Source organism: Manis javanica, chromosome 14 (genome assembly GCF_040802235.1).
Source record: "Manis javanica isolate MJ-LG chromosome 14, MJ_LKY, whole genome shotgun sequence".
Taxonomy (NCBI): Eukaryota; Metazoa; Chordata; class Mammalia; order Pholidota; family Manidae; genus Manis; species Manis javanica.
In genome coordinates this window covers 43,479,338-43,492,384 of record NC_133169.1, presented here as the reverse complement: position 1 = coordinate 43,492,384, position 13,047 = coordinate 43,479,338, and the positions used below count along the sequence as shown (strand labels likewise).

The window sequence follows — 13,047 nt, the reverse complement described above, 5'->3', positions numbered from 1 at the left end:
AAACAAAGCCTTCTCACTGCCCAGCTTGTTGTGTCTTGTCTCTGCCCTCTTCCAGTGGCAATTGTCTTTGTTGTCTCTGCCATTTCATTTTATTTCCAAGTCTTCATTCTGTCACCACTGTATACCTGACATGCAGGGAGGGGCTCCTGAGAGCTCTGATTTGGGCCTGCAAGTTCCCATTGCCAGGGTGACCCAGGCAGAACTGCAGCTGTGCCATCGGCTTTTAGCGGCCTGCCTGAAAATCTCCTTTCTTTGGGAAGTTCTCAGAACATTATCTCCCTCCATCCTGTGCTTTTTGGCTCCCCCAAATCCTTGGGTGGTACGGGCTAGTCCCCATGCCGTGCAGATCCAAGTGGAAATGGGCCACCCGGGGGCCCTGGCTTCAGGAGCTGGCAAGGGAATCTGCCCGCAGCCAAGCAGGAGGGCAACAAGCTGTCCTTACTCCCCTCTGCTCCTCCTTGCTCTCTCCTACCTGCAGGGCAGCTGCCCATTCGCTGCTGCTCTTGCTTTAATGAATCCCTTCCTTACCTGCCCACCTCTGAGCTGCTTGAGAATTCCTGCTCTGTCAGCGTCACCAGCACTCCCACCTCCAGGCTGAGATCCCACCGAGTGCCCAGGAGGAGACCTCACTAGATGCGGCTGCCCGGCAACAAGATGACTAGGTCTACAGAAAGGATTTACAAAGCATAATATCCATCTGCTTTGAAAATTTGACTGACTAAATTATTTTCTCCAACTTCACCTTGACACACTCAGTCAGTAATTAGCAATGTTTGACAGGAATCTTCGCTTTTAGCCAAGTGCCCAAGTGATTATTGACAATTATGAAGTGGTAACCACTAGCATATAGTCTATGAATGAGCAGAATTAAGGGAATATTTAAGCACTCTATTATTATTCTTCCCAAAGTCTGGACAATATCCTTCACAGAGTATTCCAGAAAGTTTTCTGGGGTGTGAACAGTTCTGCTTCCAGAAAATACCAATAATTATTATTCTAAGGCCATAAGAGACAATTACATAATAAGGCTGCTCAGAGGACTCCTAAGACATTCTTCTTTGGGGAATTCTAAGCATCAGTCACATACTTTAAAAATAATTTGTTGTAGACACTTTGACTAAAGAATGTTTCAAATGATGTCAAGTTTAAAATAAAAGAGGCAAATGAATTTCCTGGTAGCTTAAATATTCATCTCTCTCTCTGAAGAAACTATCACATCTTAGTAGACATCTTTTAGCCCTTCCACAGAAGAACAGAAATACAACTATATCCTATAATGACAGAGATTCCAAAACAAGATATAGGTCTGTTTTAATTTCAGGTGATTAATTTTAGGTGAAATTATATATTTCTTTTTTCAGAATTTCCGCTTTTAATTTACATGTTAGAATCATCTATAAAGAAATCCTTTGTCCGGTGGTTGAAGCATTGGTATTATTTTAAGGTATGAATTTCAATGTTTTATTGGTGAAATGTTAAAATACTATTACAAAATAATAATATCTAAATCTTGTGGAAATTTATGGAATGCATCAAAAGCAGTGAAACACAGTAGCCGATTTCTCCACTCTTCTTTCTCTTTTGACCCCTCTCTGGGTATTTCTGGAGAAAATTAGAATAGGGTGATAAATGTTCTTCAAAGTTATTTTATTTCTGCACCACGCATTCTTCCCGTTCACCACACAGGGATTCTCCATATGTGATTCAGATGCCGGCTGCGTTTTCTTTTCTGTTTCAGCTGTGCTCCCAGAGTGTCTCCTTCAATGGCCTTTGTCCTGCATTCTTCTCTTTACTTGGGTTTCAGATTCTTGGTCTCCCAGCAGGGAGCCACTGCCCACCTCCAGTCTCCACTACCACCCAGGTAATCTGTCAGATAATGCATTTGTGTTATTTTAATGACACAAAAACTCTTTGCAATATTTCTTTATAGGTATGTTTATTAATTTTCTCCTCCCATTCACAGCAAGCTCCCCAAAATCAACCTTTTAAAAAATTTGTCTCTGCCAGTTTAATGCCCAATACAAACATTTAACAAATAATTTTTGATATTCCTTTGTGTGTATAAGGTAAGAATAAATTATTTGGCTATGTTTGATTACTAAATGCTTTGTAAATGAGAGATTATGATTATTACAAAAAATAGAGAATTCAAAATTTACTCCTTTTAGACAATTAGGGATGATAACATAAAAATCCTACAGTTAAAGGCCTTTAGATTCCTTTCTGAAAGCAAAAGAATTTCTCATTAATAACAGCACAATATTATTGCAGTACTAATTAGGTTGGGAAAAATTTATTAAATTATAATAAATTATGATTTATTGTATTTATCTGGTAGGAAGTTATGGCAGAGGCTACAGGGTGAGGTGTAACTCATATAGGGACTTATGGACTTCATGTATCATTCATGGAATCCTTTTATCTTAAAAAATGAACTTTTCAGTACTCTTCAGAGGCATTTAAGGTGGATCTATGCCTCTTCTTCAATGAAATGATTCTGTATATCAGTATGGTTCCTGTAAATTAATGTTTCTTTGCATATCTCCTTCTCTTGACAGGCAGTGAAGAGAATCCAGCATATGGTCAATGCCACAATGGCCATAGGGTTTCTTCTTCAGGGGTTTTCTGAAGTCTGGGAGCTCCAGATTGTACACGGTGTGCTCTTCCTAGTGGTTTACCTGGCTGTCCTAATGAGTAACCTTCTGATCATCACTCTCATCGCCCTAGACCTGCAGCTACAAACACCCATGTACTTCTTCCTGAAGAATTTGTCCTTACTGGATGTCTTCCTCGTGTCTGTCCCAATCCCAAAATTCATTGTCAACAACCTAACTCACAACACTTCAATTTCCATTTTGGGGTGTGCTTTCCAGCTACTTTTAATGACTTCCTTTACAGCAGGTGAGATATTTGTGCTCACTGCCATGTCTTATGACCGCTATGTGGCGATTTGCTGTCCCCTGCACTATGAGGTCTTCATGAGTGGTGGCACCTGTGCCCTGATGGCTGCTGTTTCCTGGGTTACTGGGGGGTTATTTGGAGCTGTGTACACAGCTGGCACATTTTCCATGCCCTTCTGTGGCTCCAATGTGATTCCACAGTTTTTCTGTGATGTCTCCTCATTACTAAGGATGTCCTGCTCTGAAACACCAATGATAGTTTATGTGAGTATTGGACTAGGTATGTGTTTAGGCATGTCTTGTTTTATCTGTATCATGATCTCTTACATTTATATTTTCTCCAGTGTGCTGAAGATTCCTACCACGAAAAGTCAGTCTAGAGCTTTCTCCATATGCCTTCCCCATCTCATTGTTTTCACCATTTTTATTATAACTGCCTGTTTTGTTTATCTCAAACCACCTTCAAACTCACCATCAGTTACTGAGAGGCTGCTTTCTGTGATCTACACTGTGGTACCTCCAACAGTGAACCCTGTAATCTACAGCCTCAGGAACAAGGACATGAAGCAGGCTCTGATGAGATTGCTGCATAGGACACTTGGCCAAGACTCTCACTTCATGTAATATATCCAAACATCCCCAGGGACAGAGCGCTTTCAGATCACTGGACATTTATTCTTCATTGGCCTCATCCTTAACTTTGGAAAGACCTGAGGAAAGAAAGGACTGTATTCATACACACTTAAGGAAATGAACACTGAAGAGCCTGATTGTTTCAAAGTTTAGATAATTGCACCACATCAGACAGCGTAGCTCCCACTTGCTGATCTTCTTTGACCAGGATCCACTCTCTCTGCGACATAACAACAAAGGTATTGTTTTATTTTTCATGAAGAGTTTTTATGCTTGGTCACCTAATAACTTACTTTCTCTATTTGATTCACTCAAAACAAAAAAATGAAATTCTTGAATGAGTGCAGTACCATGAAATATATTTGAGCTGCCAAGATGAAATTTACATGTGACTTGACTGAAGGTGCATCTAGTGCTGAGGTGAAACAAACAGCAGGCGAAAATAATGCAGTAGGCTCAGGGCCATTGTGGACGTGCACGCAGACCCTTCCAGAGTCCTTGGGAGGGACACCTAAAGCAGACACAAATCCTAGAGGAAACTGCATCTGAACCGTGTCTCAAGTTAATATTAATATTTCTAATCTGAGTCTAAAAAGAAGCCATGAAGTACCTTAAAATTATAGCAGATGTTGTTCAATGGAAGATTTTCATGGCATTGAATGTCATTACCTACAGAGTGTGTGTCTCATCAAAATTATGTTTTTGGCCTTATATTGATTTATTCTGTTCTTAATTACTTAACAAAAGCATACAAAGTTTTCTTCGAATGCTTAAATCATGTTATGTCGGTTTTAAGGATAACACCAAATTCTTTATGGTCTCTTGGTTTAGATACATGGTTAGTTACTGTTTCTCATTCACATGCAATCTCATTTAACATGTCCCTAAGTATCTTCTGACAACTCTTGATTCTTATTATACTAATTATATATACTAATAACAGATTGGAAAAAATACCTGAATATGATAAAATAAAACTTTTGTGTTTCTTATACATAAAGATATATTTAAGATTTCCCATAGGGTCTATGGAAAAATTCCCCAAATTATATGTTCATTTCCCTTAAAGAAGTAGTTATTGTAAACACGATTAGATATGTTCACGTGTCAAGGTAGTTGGGAAGAGTTCTGACAACAGAAAAGACTGTTATTCTGCATCAGTTAAACCTGTCTTGGTAAAATAGTATTAGTTTAAATATTTCAGAACTTGTGTGTTTTGTGGAGATCCCTGGAAATGTTTAGTTCCCTTACTCTCTATATTATCTTTTTATTACCAGGAAAACAGTGATTAAAAATCTATTTTTTCCTTAGAAGAGTGGCAGCGTGTTTTATGGAAAAAATTATAGAATTATAATTTTAATAATCGAAATTATAATTCCTTCAAGTGGTGATCAATAATGGACATGAAATCCATCAGGATAAGAGTTGCAAGAGGTTAATATACTCTCATAATGGTAACTGGTGAATATTTCAAACTGAAAGAATTTGAGAAATGGCAGGTGCAGAAAGGACTTTCTGACCTTCCTGTGGAGTGGATCATGAAACCCTAATGTGAGCGGTGCCGTCTGTGTACCCAGCGGCAAGGAGCTTCCTCGTCTCCACAGACCAGAAGCAGAGCGGCATCTGAGCAAGCCAGCCCTGGTAAGGCTCCCACGGCTCACCACACTCAGCCCCGACTCTTCGTCCCTCCACACCTTTCCACAGTGTTTCCCCCTTCATCAACTAGAGCATCAAGTTTCTCAGTATGAACCATTTCTACAGGTCTTTAGTTCATTTAGAGAGGCTCCTATATACATAAAACATACATTGATTAATCTTATATGATTTATCTTACTCAGGGGTCCCACTCAAGAACTAAAAAGAAAGATGGAAGGTAAATATTTCTTCTCCTGCAGTGTCTGATGCCCTAACAGGGATGGCTAGGAAAACCCATTCCTTCCAAAGCCTGAGGAAGACGTCCTGGGAAAACTGGCAGAAACTGTCAAAGGGCAATAATTATTATCAGAGTCAGATCTCCTGGGTCTCTGTGCTGACTGGGTGAGAGAGAAAGAAAAATAAATTTCTCCTATTTTCCTTCTTTTCCACATTAAGATGAGCAGGACAAAATCACTTGTAAACCTTTCTCTGCACTGTGACTCTGCTCACACTGGAATTGGTCATAGATCTTCTCTGTCCCTGGGACAGTCATTACTTTCCTGTTGCTCCTAAGAACTTGCCTTGCTTTCCTCCTACCAGGATCCAGGGCATTGCTTCTGTGTGTGCAGGAGGCCGGCTGTCACACTGGGGGCCCGTCACACGGCTGGAGAGAGATGTGAGTCGCGCCCCATCTGCAGCTGACATCCTGCCGGCCTTTGCCGGATCTCAGGGGAGGCAGTGAGTTGTCTCAGCCTTGCAGCTCACTTTGGGAGGCGTTCTGGACTTTGAGAGGGCTTCATTGTTTTATTCAAAATATAGTTGATATACTTTATAAGATTGGTTTCAGGTGCACAACCTACTGATTTGACAAATATGTACATTACTAAATGTTTACCACATCAAGTGTAGTTATCCCCTGGCAACACTTATAGAATTAGAGTATTATTGGCTATCATCCTATTTCTGGACTTCCTCTCCCATGACTAATTTATGTTAAAATTGTAATATTGTACCCTGCCTTTGGGGATGCCTCTAGAGTCCATGGTTATATAATAAAAGGCTTATTATTTTAGTCTTGAGTACCTTTCTAAGTTTATTTCTGGTTTAAAAGATAAACTAATTTAAAAGACTTCAATATTCCTAAGAATGTCTGTGTGTCCAAGATGATATTAGATAACGCCACTTCTGAACTGTATTTGTAAAGAGCTCTGTGGTCAGAAGTTGGCCTAATCGGAAGCAGATGATGAGAGTCCCTCAGAAGCCGTCTGTTTAAAGCCCTCTTTCCTTCCATCTCAGCCTGAGCCTGCTTTGCCCATGGGAATGTCCCCGCTGACTTCAGCCCCTGTCTGAATGCCCGCTGACTCTGTGATTTGAAGGCTCTGACCATCTCCTCACTGGCATGATTTTGCTGAAGGCAATTTGCTGTTTCACTGGCTTCCTCAGGAAACTTTCGCCCCCAGTGTGACCCCTGGAAGCCCGCCTCCCGCCGAGGGCTTTGTTCCCTTCCCTCCCTGCCACCTTGGAGCTCTCACCCAGTTCCCCTGTTCTCCTTGCGAGGCCCCCCTTTGGACCTCTGCTCCTCCGTCACCCTTTCCCCGCTGTCTCATCCTTTCCCACTGCAGTCCTGACCGTCACCTGAGCTCTGGGCCCCTCCTCATGGGGGGACTCTCAGGCACCCAGAGACACTCCCCCGGAGGGCCAACCGCCATCTGAGTAGGAAAAAAAATGAATCGGAAATATAATGGATTCTTGGGTCACTAGTTTTTCTTGGAAGATTCAGACAGACCATAGATGTCTCCTTGGTCACTCTCCTAAAATTTGGTCCACAGCCTTCTTAAAATTACATTTCAGGTCAAGGGAGGGACTTGAAATTCTCCTCCAGAAAATATTAGGAAACAGGTACCCTTCATTTTTCCTACTTGACAGAAACACAATTCAGAAAAAGATATGTTATGTGGAGAAAAGACAAGAACTAATTATTTCAAAGAAACCAGAGTCTCTTTTACTAAGTTCTATTGACCCATGGCTGGAAATTTGGAAACACAAAGTAGAAAAAGCTCTGTTTCCATCTTTGTGCATGTTTATGTATGTCTGCTTATACGTATGTTAAATCTGTGTGATGTCTTTCTATCCACATGTGGTGTTGCTAAATTAATTTATAAACTTTCTTAAAGAAGTTATATTCACAATTTCTAGAGATAGATGAGCATTTACATAAGTTAGGTCTCTAAATCTTTCAGAAATAAAGAATTTAAACCAATATTTTTAAAGTATACACTATCTGAAGTGATCTTAGGTAAATAAAACCAGTTTTAAAATTGTTAGTAAAATAAAAACACATTTAACTTTGATTTGCCAACATTAAATATAATGTGAACATACAGTATTTTTTCCCTAGGTTTAGGAGATGAGTAGGCTTATGTTATTTCTACTTGATATTTAAAATTATAAAATTATAAATTATTCCTTTGAACAAAATGTACAGAAAAAAATTGATTTCATGATACATGACAGGCACATCACTAAAAATAATCAAATGTTCATCTTTTTTTGGCTTTTAACTTCTGTGATTTTCTTTGTGCAATATTTACTTAATTTCTCAACAAAAAATGGTTAATTGTGATGACGGCATGAGTTGATTAATATCTCATGAATCTTCTTTGAGCAATCAAGTATGATTATTTCATTACATAATTTTCAGTTGTATAGCCTTATAATTATATATCTGTATACACTGCAGTGATCACTACAAGTTCATTTACCATCTATCACAGTATGTGACATCCTTTACCCATTTTCCTCACCCCTAACCCCTTTCTTTCTGGTATTTTCTATTCTCTGCATCTATGAGTTGTTTTTATTTTATTTATTTATTTAATATTTTCAATTTTCTTAGATTACAAGTAAGAGTGAAACCATATGGTATTCATCTTATTTCTGAATTATTTCATCTTACATCTGACTTATTTCACTTAGTGTAATAACTTCATATCCATACATAGACCTTGTCACAAATGACATGGTTTATTCCTTTTTTTTTTCTTGGTTGTATTCCATTTTATACATAAACCCCTTACACTTTATTCACTCACCTATTGATGGTCAAGTTGGTTGTTCCCATTTATTGCCTATTATAAATAATGCTGCAGTTAATACAGGGCTCCATATATCTTTTCGAATTACTGCTTTTGTTTTCATTCAGCAAATACCCAGACGTGGAATAGATGGGTCACATGGAAGTTCTATTCTTAATGCTTGATGAATTCCCATACTCTTTTCCCTAGGGACTACACCAATTAACAATCCTGGGAACAATTTTTATTCACATCCTCTTCAACATTTGTTATTTCTTGTCTTTTTCGTAACAAACACTCAACAGAAGTTAAGTGACAATGTCACTGTGATTTGTTTTTGCATTTCTCTAATTAGTGATTTGAGCATTTTTATGTGCCTGTCAGCTATCTGTACCTATTCTCTGTAGAAATATTTATCCTGATCTCTTGTACATTTTTAACTGAAATGTATGGGATTTTTGTTGTTACTGTTGAATTGTGTGAGTTCCTTATGTATTTTGGATACTAACCACCTATGTAATACTTGCTTTCAAATATCTTTGTATTTAGTAAGTTGCTTCTTCATTTAGTAATGTTTTCCTGTTCTGCATAAGAGCACTTCAGTTTAATGCACTCCTATTGTTATATTTGTTTTTATTTCCTGCGCCTTTGGAGTCATATCCACAAAGATGTCCTTAAGACAAATGCCAATTTACTACCAAGAGTTCTTTTAGGAACTTTCTGGATTTGGATCTTACATTCAGTCTCTCTATTTTGAATTTATTTTCTCTGAATGATCTAATTTCATTCTTTTACATGTATCTTTCCAGTTTTCCAACACTGTTTACTGTAAAGCTGCCTTTTCTGCATTGTATGCTCTTGGCTCCGTTGTCTTAGATTAATTGTACATATATGTGTAGGTTTGTTCTGGTCTCTCATTTCTATTGACCTGTGTGTCTATTTTTATAATAGTTTTGATGACTAAAGTGTATAATGTAGTTTGAAATCAGGGAGTGTGATACTTCCAGCTTTATTCTTCTTTGTGAATATTGCATTTTACCATTTCCTTCTTGTAATAAACTTCTATTTTCATATGACTATAACTGGAAATGTTGCTTGACATAATATAAATTTTCTTGAATTTTTTTGAGACTTATTTTGTGGTCCAACATGCAGTCTACCCTGAAGAATGTGCCGTGTGCATGTGAGAAGAATGTATATTTTACTGTTTCTGGATGGAATGTTCTTCATATATAAAAATAACTGAGGGTAGAATGGTGACTACCAGAGGCTGGACATGGGCAAAAGCTGAGGACAGTAATAATAAAAAGGGTAGAATGGGGATTTCCAGGGGCCAGAGTGAGAAGATCAATATGATAACTACCTAATGGATATAGTTGGTTTTGAATATGACAAGAGTTCATGAGATGGATGTTGGTGAGGATTGTACACTATGAATATATTTAATACCACCAAATTATGCCTTTAAAATGACTAAAATAGAAATTTTATGTGATATGTATTTTAAAAAATAAAATAATCTAAAGAATATTCTTAAAAGTTTATTTAAGAAATCTCTTATACTGTAGTCAACCTACTCCCTCCTAAAACATAAAGAGCGGGGTGGAGCCAACATGGCTGCATGAGTAGGACAGTGGTAATATCCTCCCAAAAAACATTTATATTTTTGAAAATACAACAAACACAACTAATCCTAAAAGAGAGACCAGAAGACACAGGACAACAGCCTGACTACATCGACACGTGCGAGAGCTCAGTGCCTGGTGAAAGGGGTAAGATACAAGATCCAGCCAGCGAGACCCCAGCACACCTCCCCCCAGCTCCCAGAGGGAGGGAGAGGGAGCCAAGGACTGCTAAACACCTACCCCAGCCACTCGCACCAGAGCGCAGACACAGTACATGCGTGGAGGGCTGGAAACTAGGGAAATAGGGCAGCAAGACCTCTGAGCAGGTGCTGAAGCTGATGCCCCTGTGACAAACAAAAGCCAGTGCTCTTTGAAAGTCTTAAAAGGACAGGGATTCAACAGTTGGCGGAAACAACACAGGTCACAGCCCAGTGGCTGGAAATTACAGGGAAAACTGGGCACACTAAGCCACTGGGCAACAGCTCTGAGACCCCTCATGGAGGTAAACAGCCAAACAGCGCCCCCCCCCAGTCCATTACCCCTCCCGGCGATGTGAAAACAGAGAAACAGCCAAAGGCAAAACACGCCCACAGAAAGGCAGAAAGGAAAATTCCTACACTTCGGCCAGGCAAGACACAAAGACCCAGCCTAGGCGCAATTACCCAACACAAGCCACTAGGGGTCGCAGTTGTCTCAGAAGAGAAAGGCCAGTAGCAAGTGAAAAGTTAGGCCCTCCCAGCTGACAGTCAATAGCACCTGTCAACATGAAAAGGCAAAAAAAATATGATCCAGACAAGACTAACCCAGACAGCTTTGGCATCTGCTACATCTTCCCCTGAGAAGGAACATGGGGAGATGGATTTAGCCAGTCTTCCTGAAAAAGAATTCAAAACAAAAGTCATAACCATGCTGATGGACTTGCAGAGAAATACGCAAGAACTAAGGAGAATACAGAACTAAAACAAGCTCTGGAAGGACTTCAAAACAGAATGGATGAGATGCAAGAGACTATTAATAGTCTAGAAAACAGAGAACAGGAACGCAGAGAAGCTGATGCAGAGAGAGATAAAAGGATCTCCAGGAATGAAAGAATTCTAAGAGAGCTGAGTGACCAATCGAAAAGGAACAATATACGCATTATAGGAATACCAGAAGAATAAGAGAGAAAAAGGGATAGAAAGTGTCTTTGAAGAAATAATTGCCAAAAACTTCCCCAAACTAGGGGAAGAAATGGCCTCTCAGACCACAGAGGTACAAAGAACTCCCATGACAAGGGATCCAAGGAGGGCAACACCAAGACACATAATAATTAAAATGGCAAAGATCAAAGACAAGGACAAAGTATTAAAGGCACCAGAGAGAAAAAAAAAGGTTACCTACAAAGGGAAACCCATCAGGCTATCATCAGACTTCTCAACAGAAACCCTACAGGCCAAAAGAGAATGGCATGATATACTCAATGCAATGAAACAGAAGGGCCTCGAACCAAGACTACTGTATCCAGCACGAATATCATTTAAATATGAAGGAAGGATTAAACAATTCCCAGACAAGCAAATGGTGAGGGAATTTGCCTCCCACAAACCACTTCTACAGGGCATTCTACAGGGACTGCTCTAGATGGGAGCACTCCTAAAAAGAGCACAGAGCAAAACACCCAACATATGAAGAAGGGAGGTGGAGTAATAAGAAGGGAGAGAAATAAAGAATCATCAGACAGCATTTACAATAGCTCAACAAGCGAGTTAAGTTAGACAGTAAGATAGTAAAGAAGCTAACCCTGAACCTTTGGTAACCACAAACTTAAAGCCTGCAATGGCAATAAGTTCATACCTTTAAATAATCACCCTAAATGTAAATGGAATAAATGCATCAATCAAAAGACACAGAGTAATAGAATGGATAAAAAAGCAAGATCCATCCATATGCTGCTTACAAGAGACTCACCTCAAACCCAAAGACATGCACAGACTTAAAGTCAAGGGATGGAAAAAGATATTTCAGGCAAACAACAAAGAGAAGAAAGTAGGTGTTGCAATTCTGGTATCAGACAAAACAGACTTCAAAATAAAGAAGTGAAAAAAGACAAAGAAGGACATTACATAATGATAAAGGGCTCAGTCCAACAAGAGGATATAGCCATTATAAATATATATGCAACCAATAGAGGAGCACCAAGATATGTGAAACAAATACCAACAGAATTAAAGGAGGAAATAGAATGCAATGCATTCATTCTGGGAGACTTCAACACACCACTCACTCCAAAGGACAGATCCACCAGACAGAAAATAAGTAAGGACACAGAGGCACTGAACAACACTCTAGAACAGATGGACCTAATAGATATCGACAGAACACTACATCCAAAAGCAACAGGATACACATTCTTCTCAAGTGTACATGGAACATTCTCCAGAATAGACCACATACTAGGCCACAAAAAGAGCCTCAGTAAATTTCAAACGATTGAAATCCTACCAACCAACTTTTCAGACAACAAAGGCATAAAACTAGAAATAAACTGTACAAAGAAAGCAAAAAGGCTCACAAACACATGGAGGCTTAACAACACGATCTTAAATAATCAATAGATCAATGACCAAATTAAAATGGAGATAAGGCAATATATGGAAACAAATGACAACAACAACACTAAGCCCCAACTTCTGTGGGACACAGCAAAAGCAGTCTTAAGAGGAAAGTATATAGCAATCCAAGCATATTTAAAATAGGAATAACAATCCCAAAAGAAAGGTCTATTATCACAATGATCGAAATTGAAAAAAGAAGAACAAATGAGGCCTAAGGTCAGCAGAAGGAGGGACATAATAAAGATGAGAGAAGAAATAAATAAAATTGAGAAGAATAAAACAATAGCAAAAATCAATGAAACCAAGAGCTGGTTCTTCGAGAAAATAAACAAAATAGACAAGCCTCTAGCCAGACTTATTAAGAGGAGAAGAGAGTCAACACAAATCAACAGTATCAGAAACGAGAAAGGAAAAATCACGACGGACCCCACAGAAATACAAAGAATTATTAGAGAATACTATGAAAACCTATATGCTAACAAGCTGGGAAACCTAGGAGAAATGGACAACTTCCTAGAAAAATACAACCTTCCAAGACTGACCCAGAAAGAAAGAAAATCTAAACAGACCAATTACCAGCACAAAA

General features: G+C 38.9%; 1 protein-coding gene across 1 annotated transcript; it reads left to right on the top strand.

The window, feature by feature from the left end:
* Positions 1-2,579: 2,579 nt before the first annotated feature.
* On the top strand, positions 2,580-3,524 carry LOC140845948 (olfactory receptor 14A2-like). Its single transcript, XM_073221266.1, has one exon. It carries the CDS (start codon positions 2,580-2,582, stop codon positions 3,522-3,524), a length of 945 nt encoding a protein of 314 aa, XP_073077367.1.
* The last annotated feature ends 9,523 nt before the right edge of the window (positions 3,525-13,047 follow it).

Excerpts from the sequence above, each read along its gene's own strand:
- LOC140845948 (XM_073221266.1), top strand. The coding sequence starts at position 2,580 with ATGGTCAATGCCACAATGGCCATAGGGTTTCTTCTTCAGGGGTTTTCT.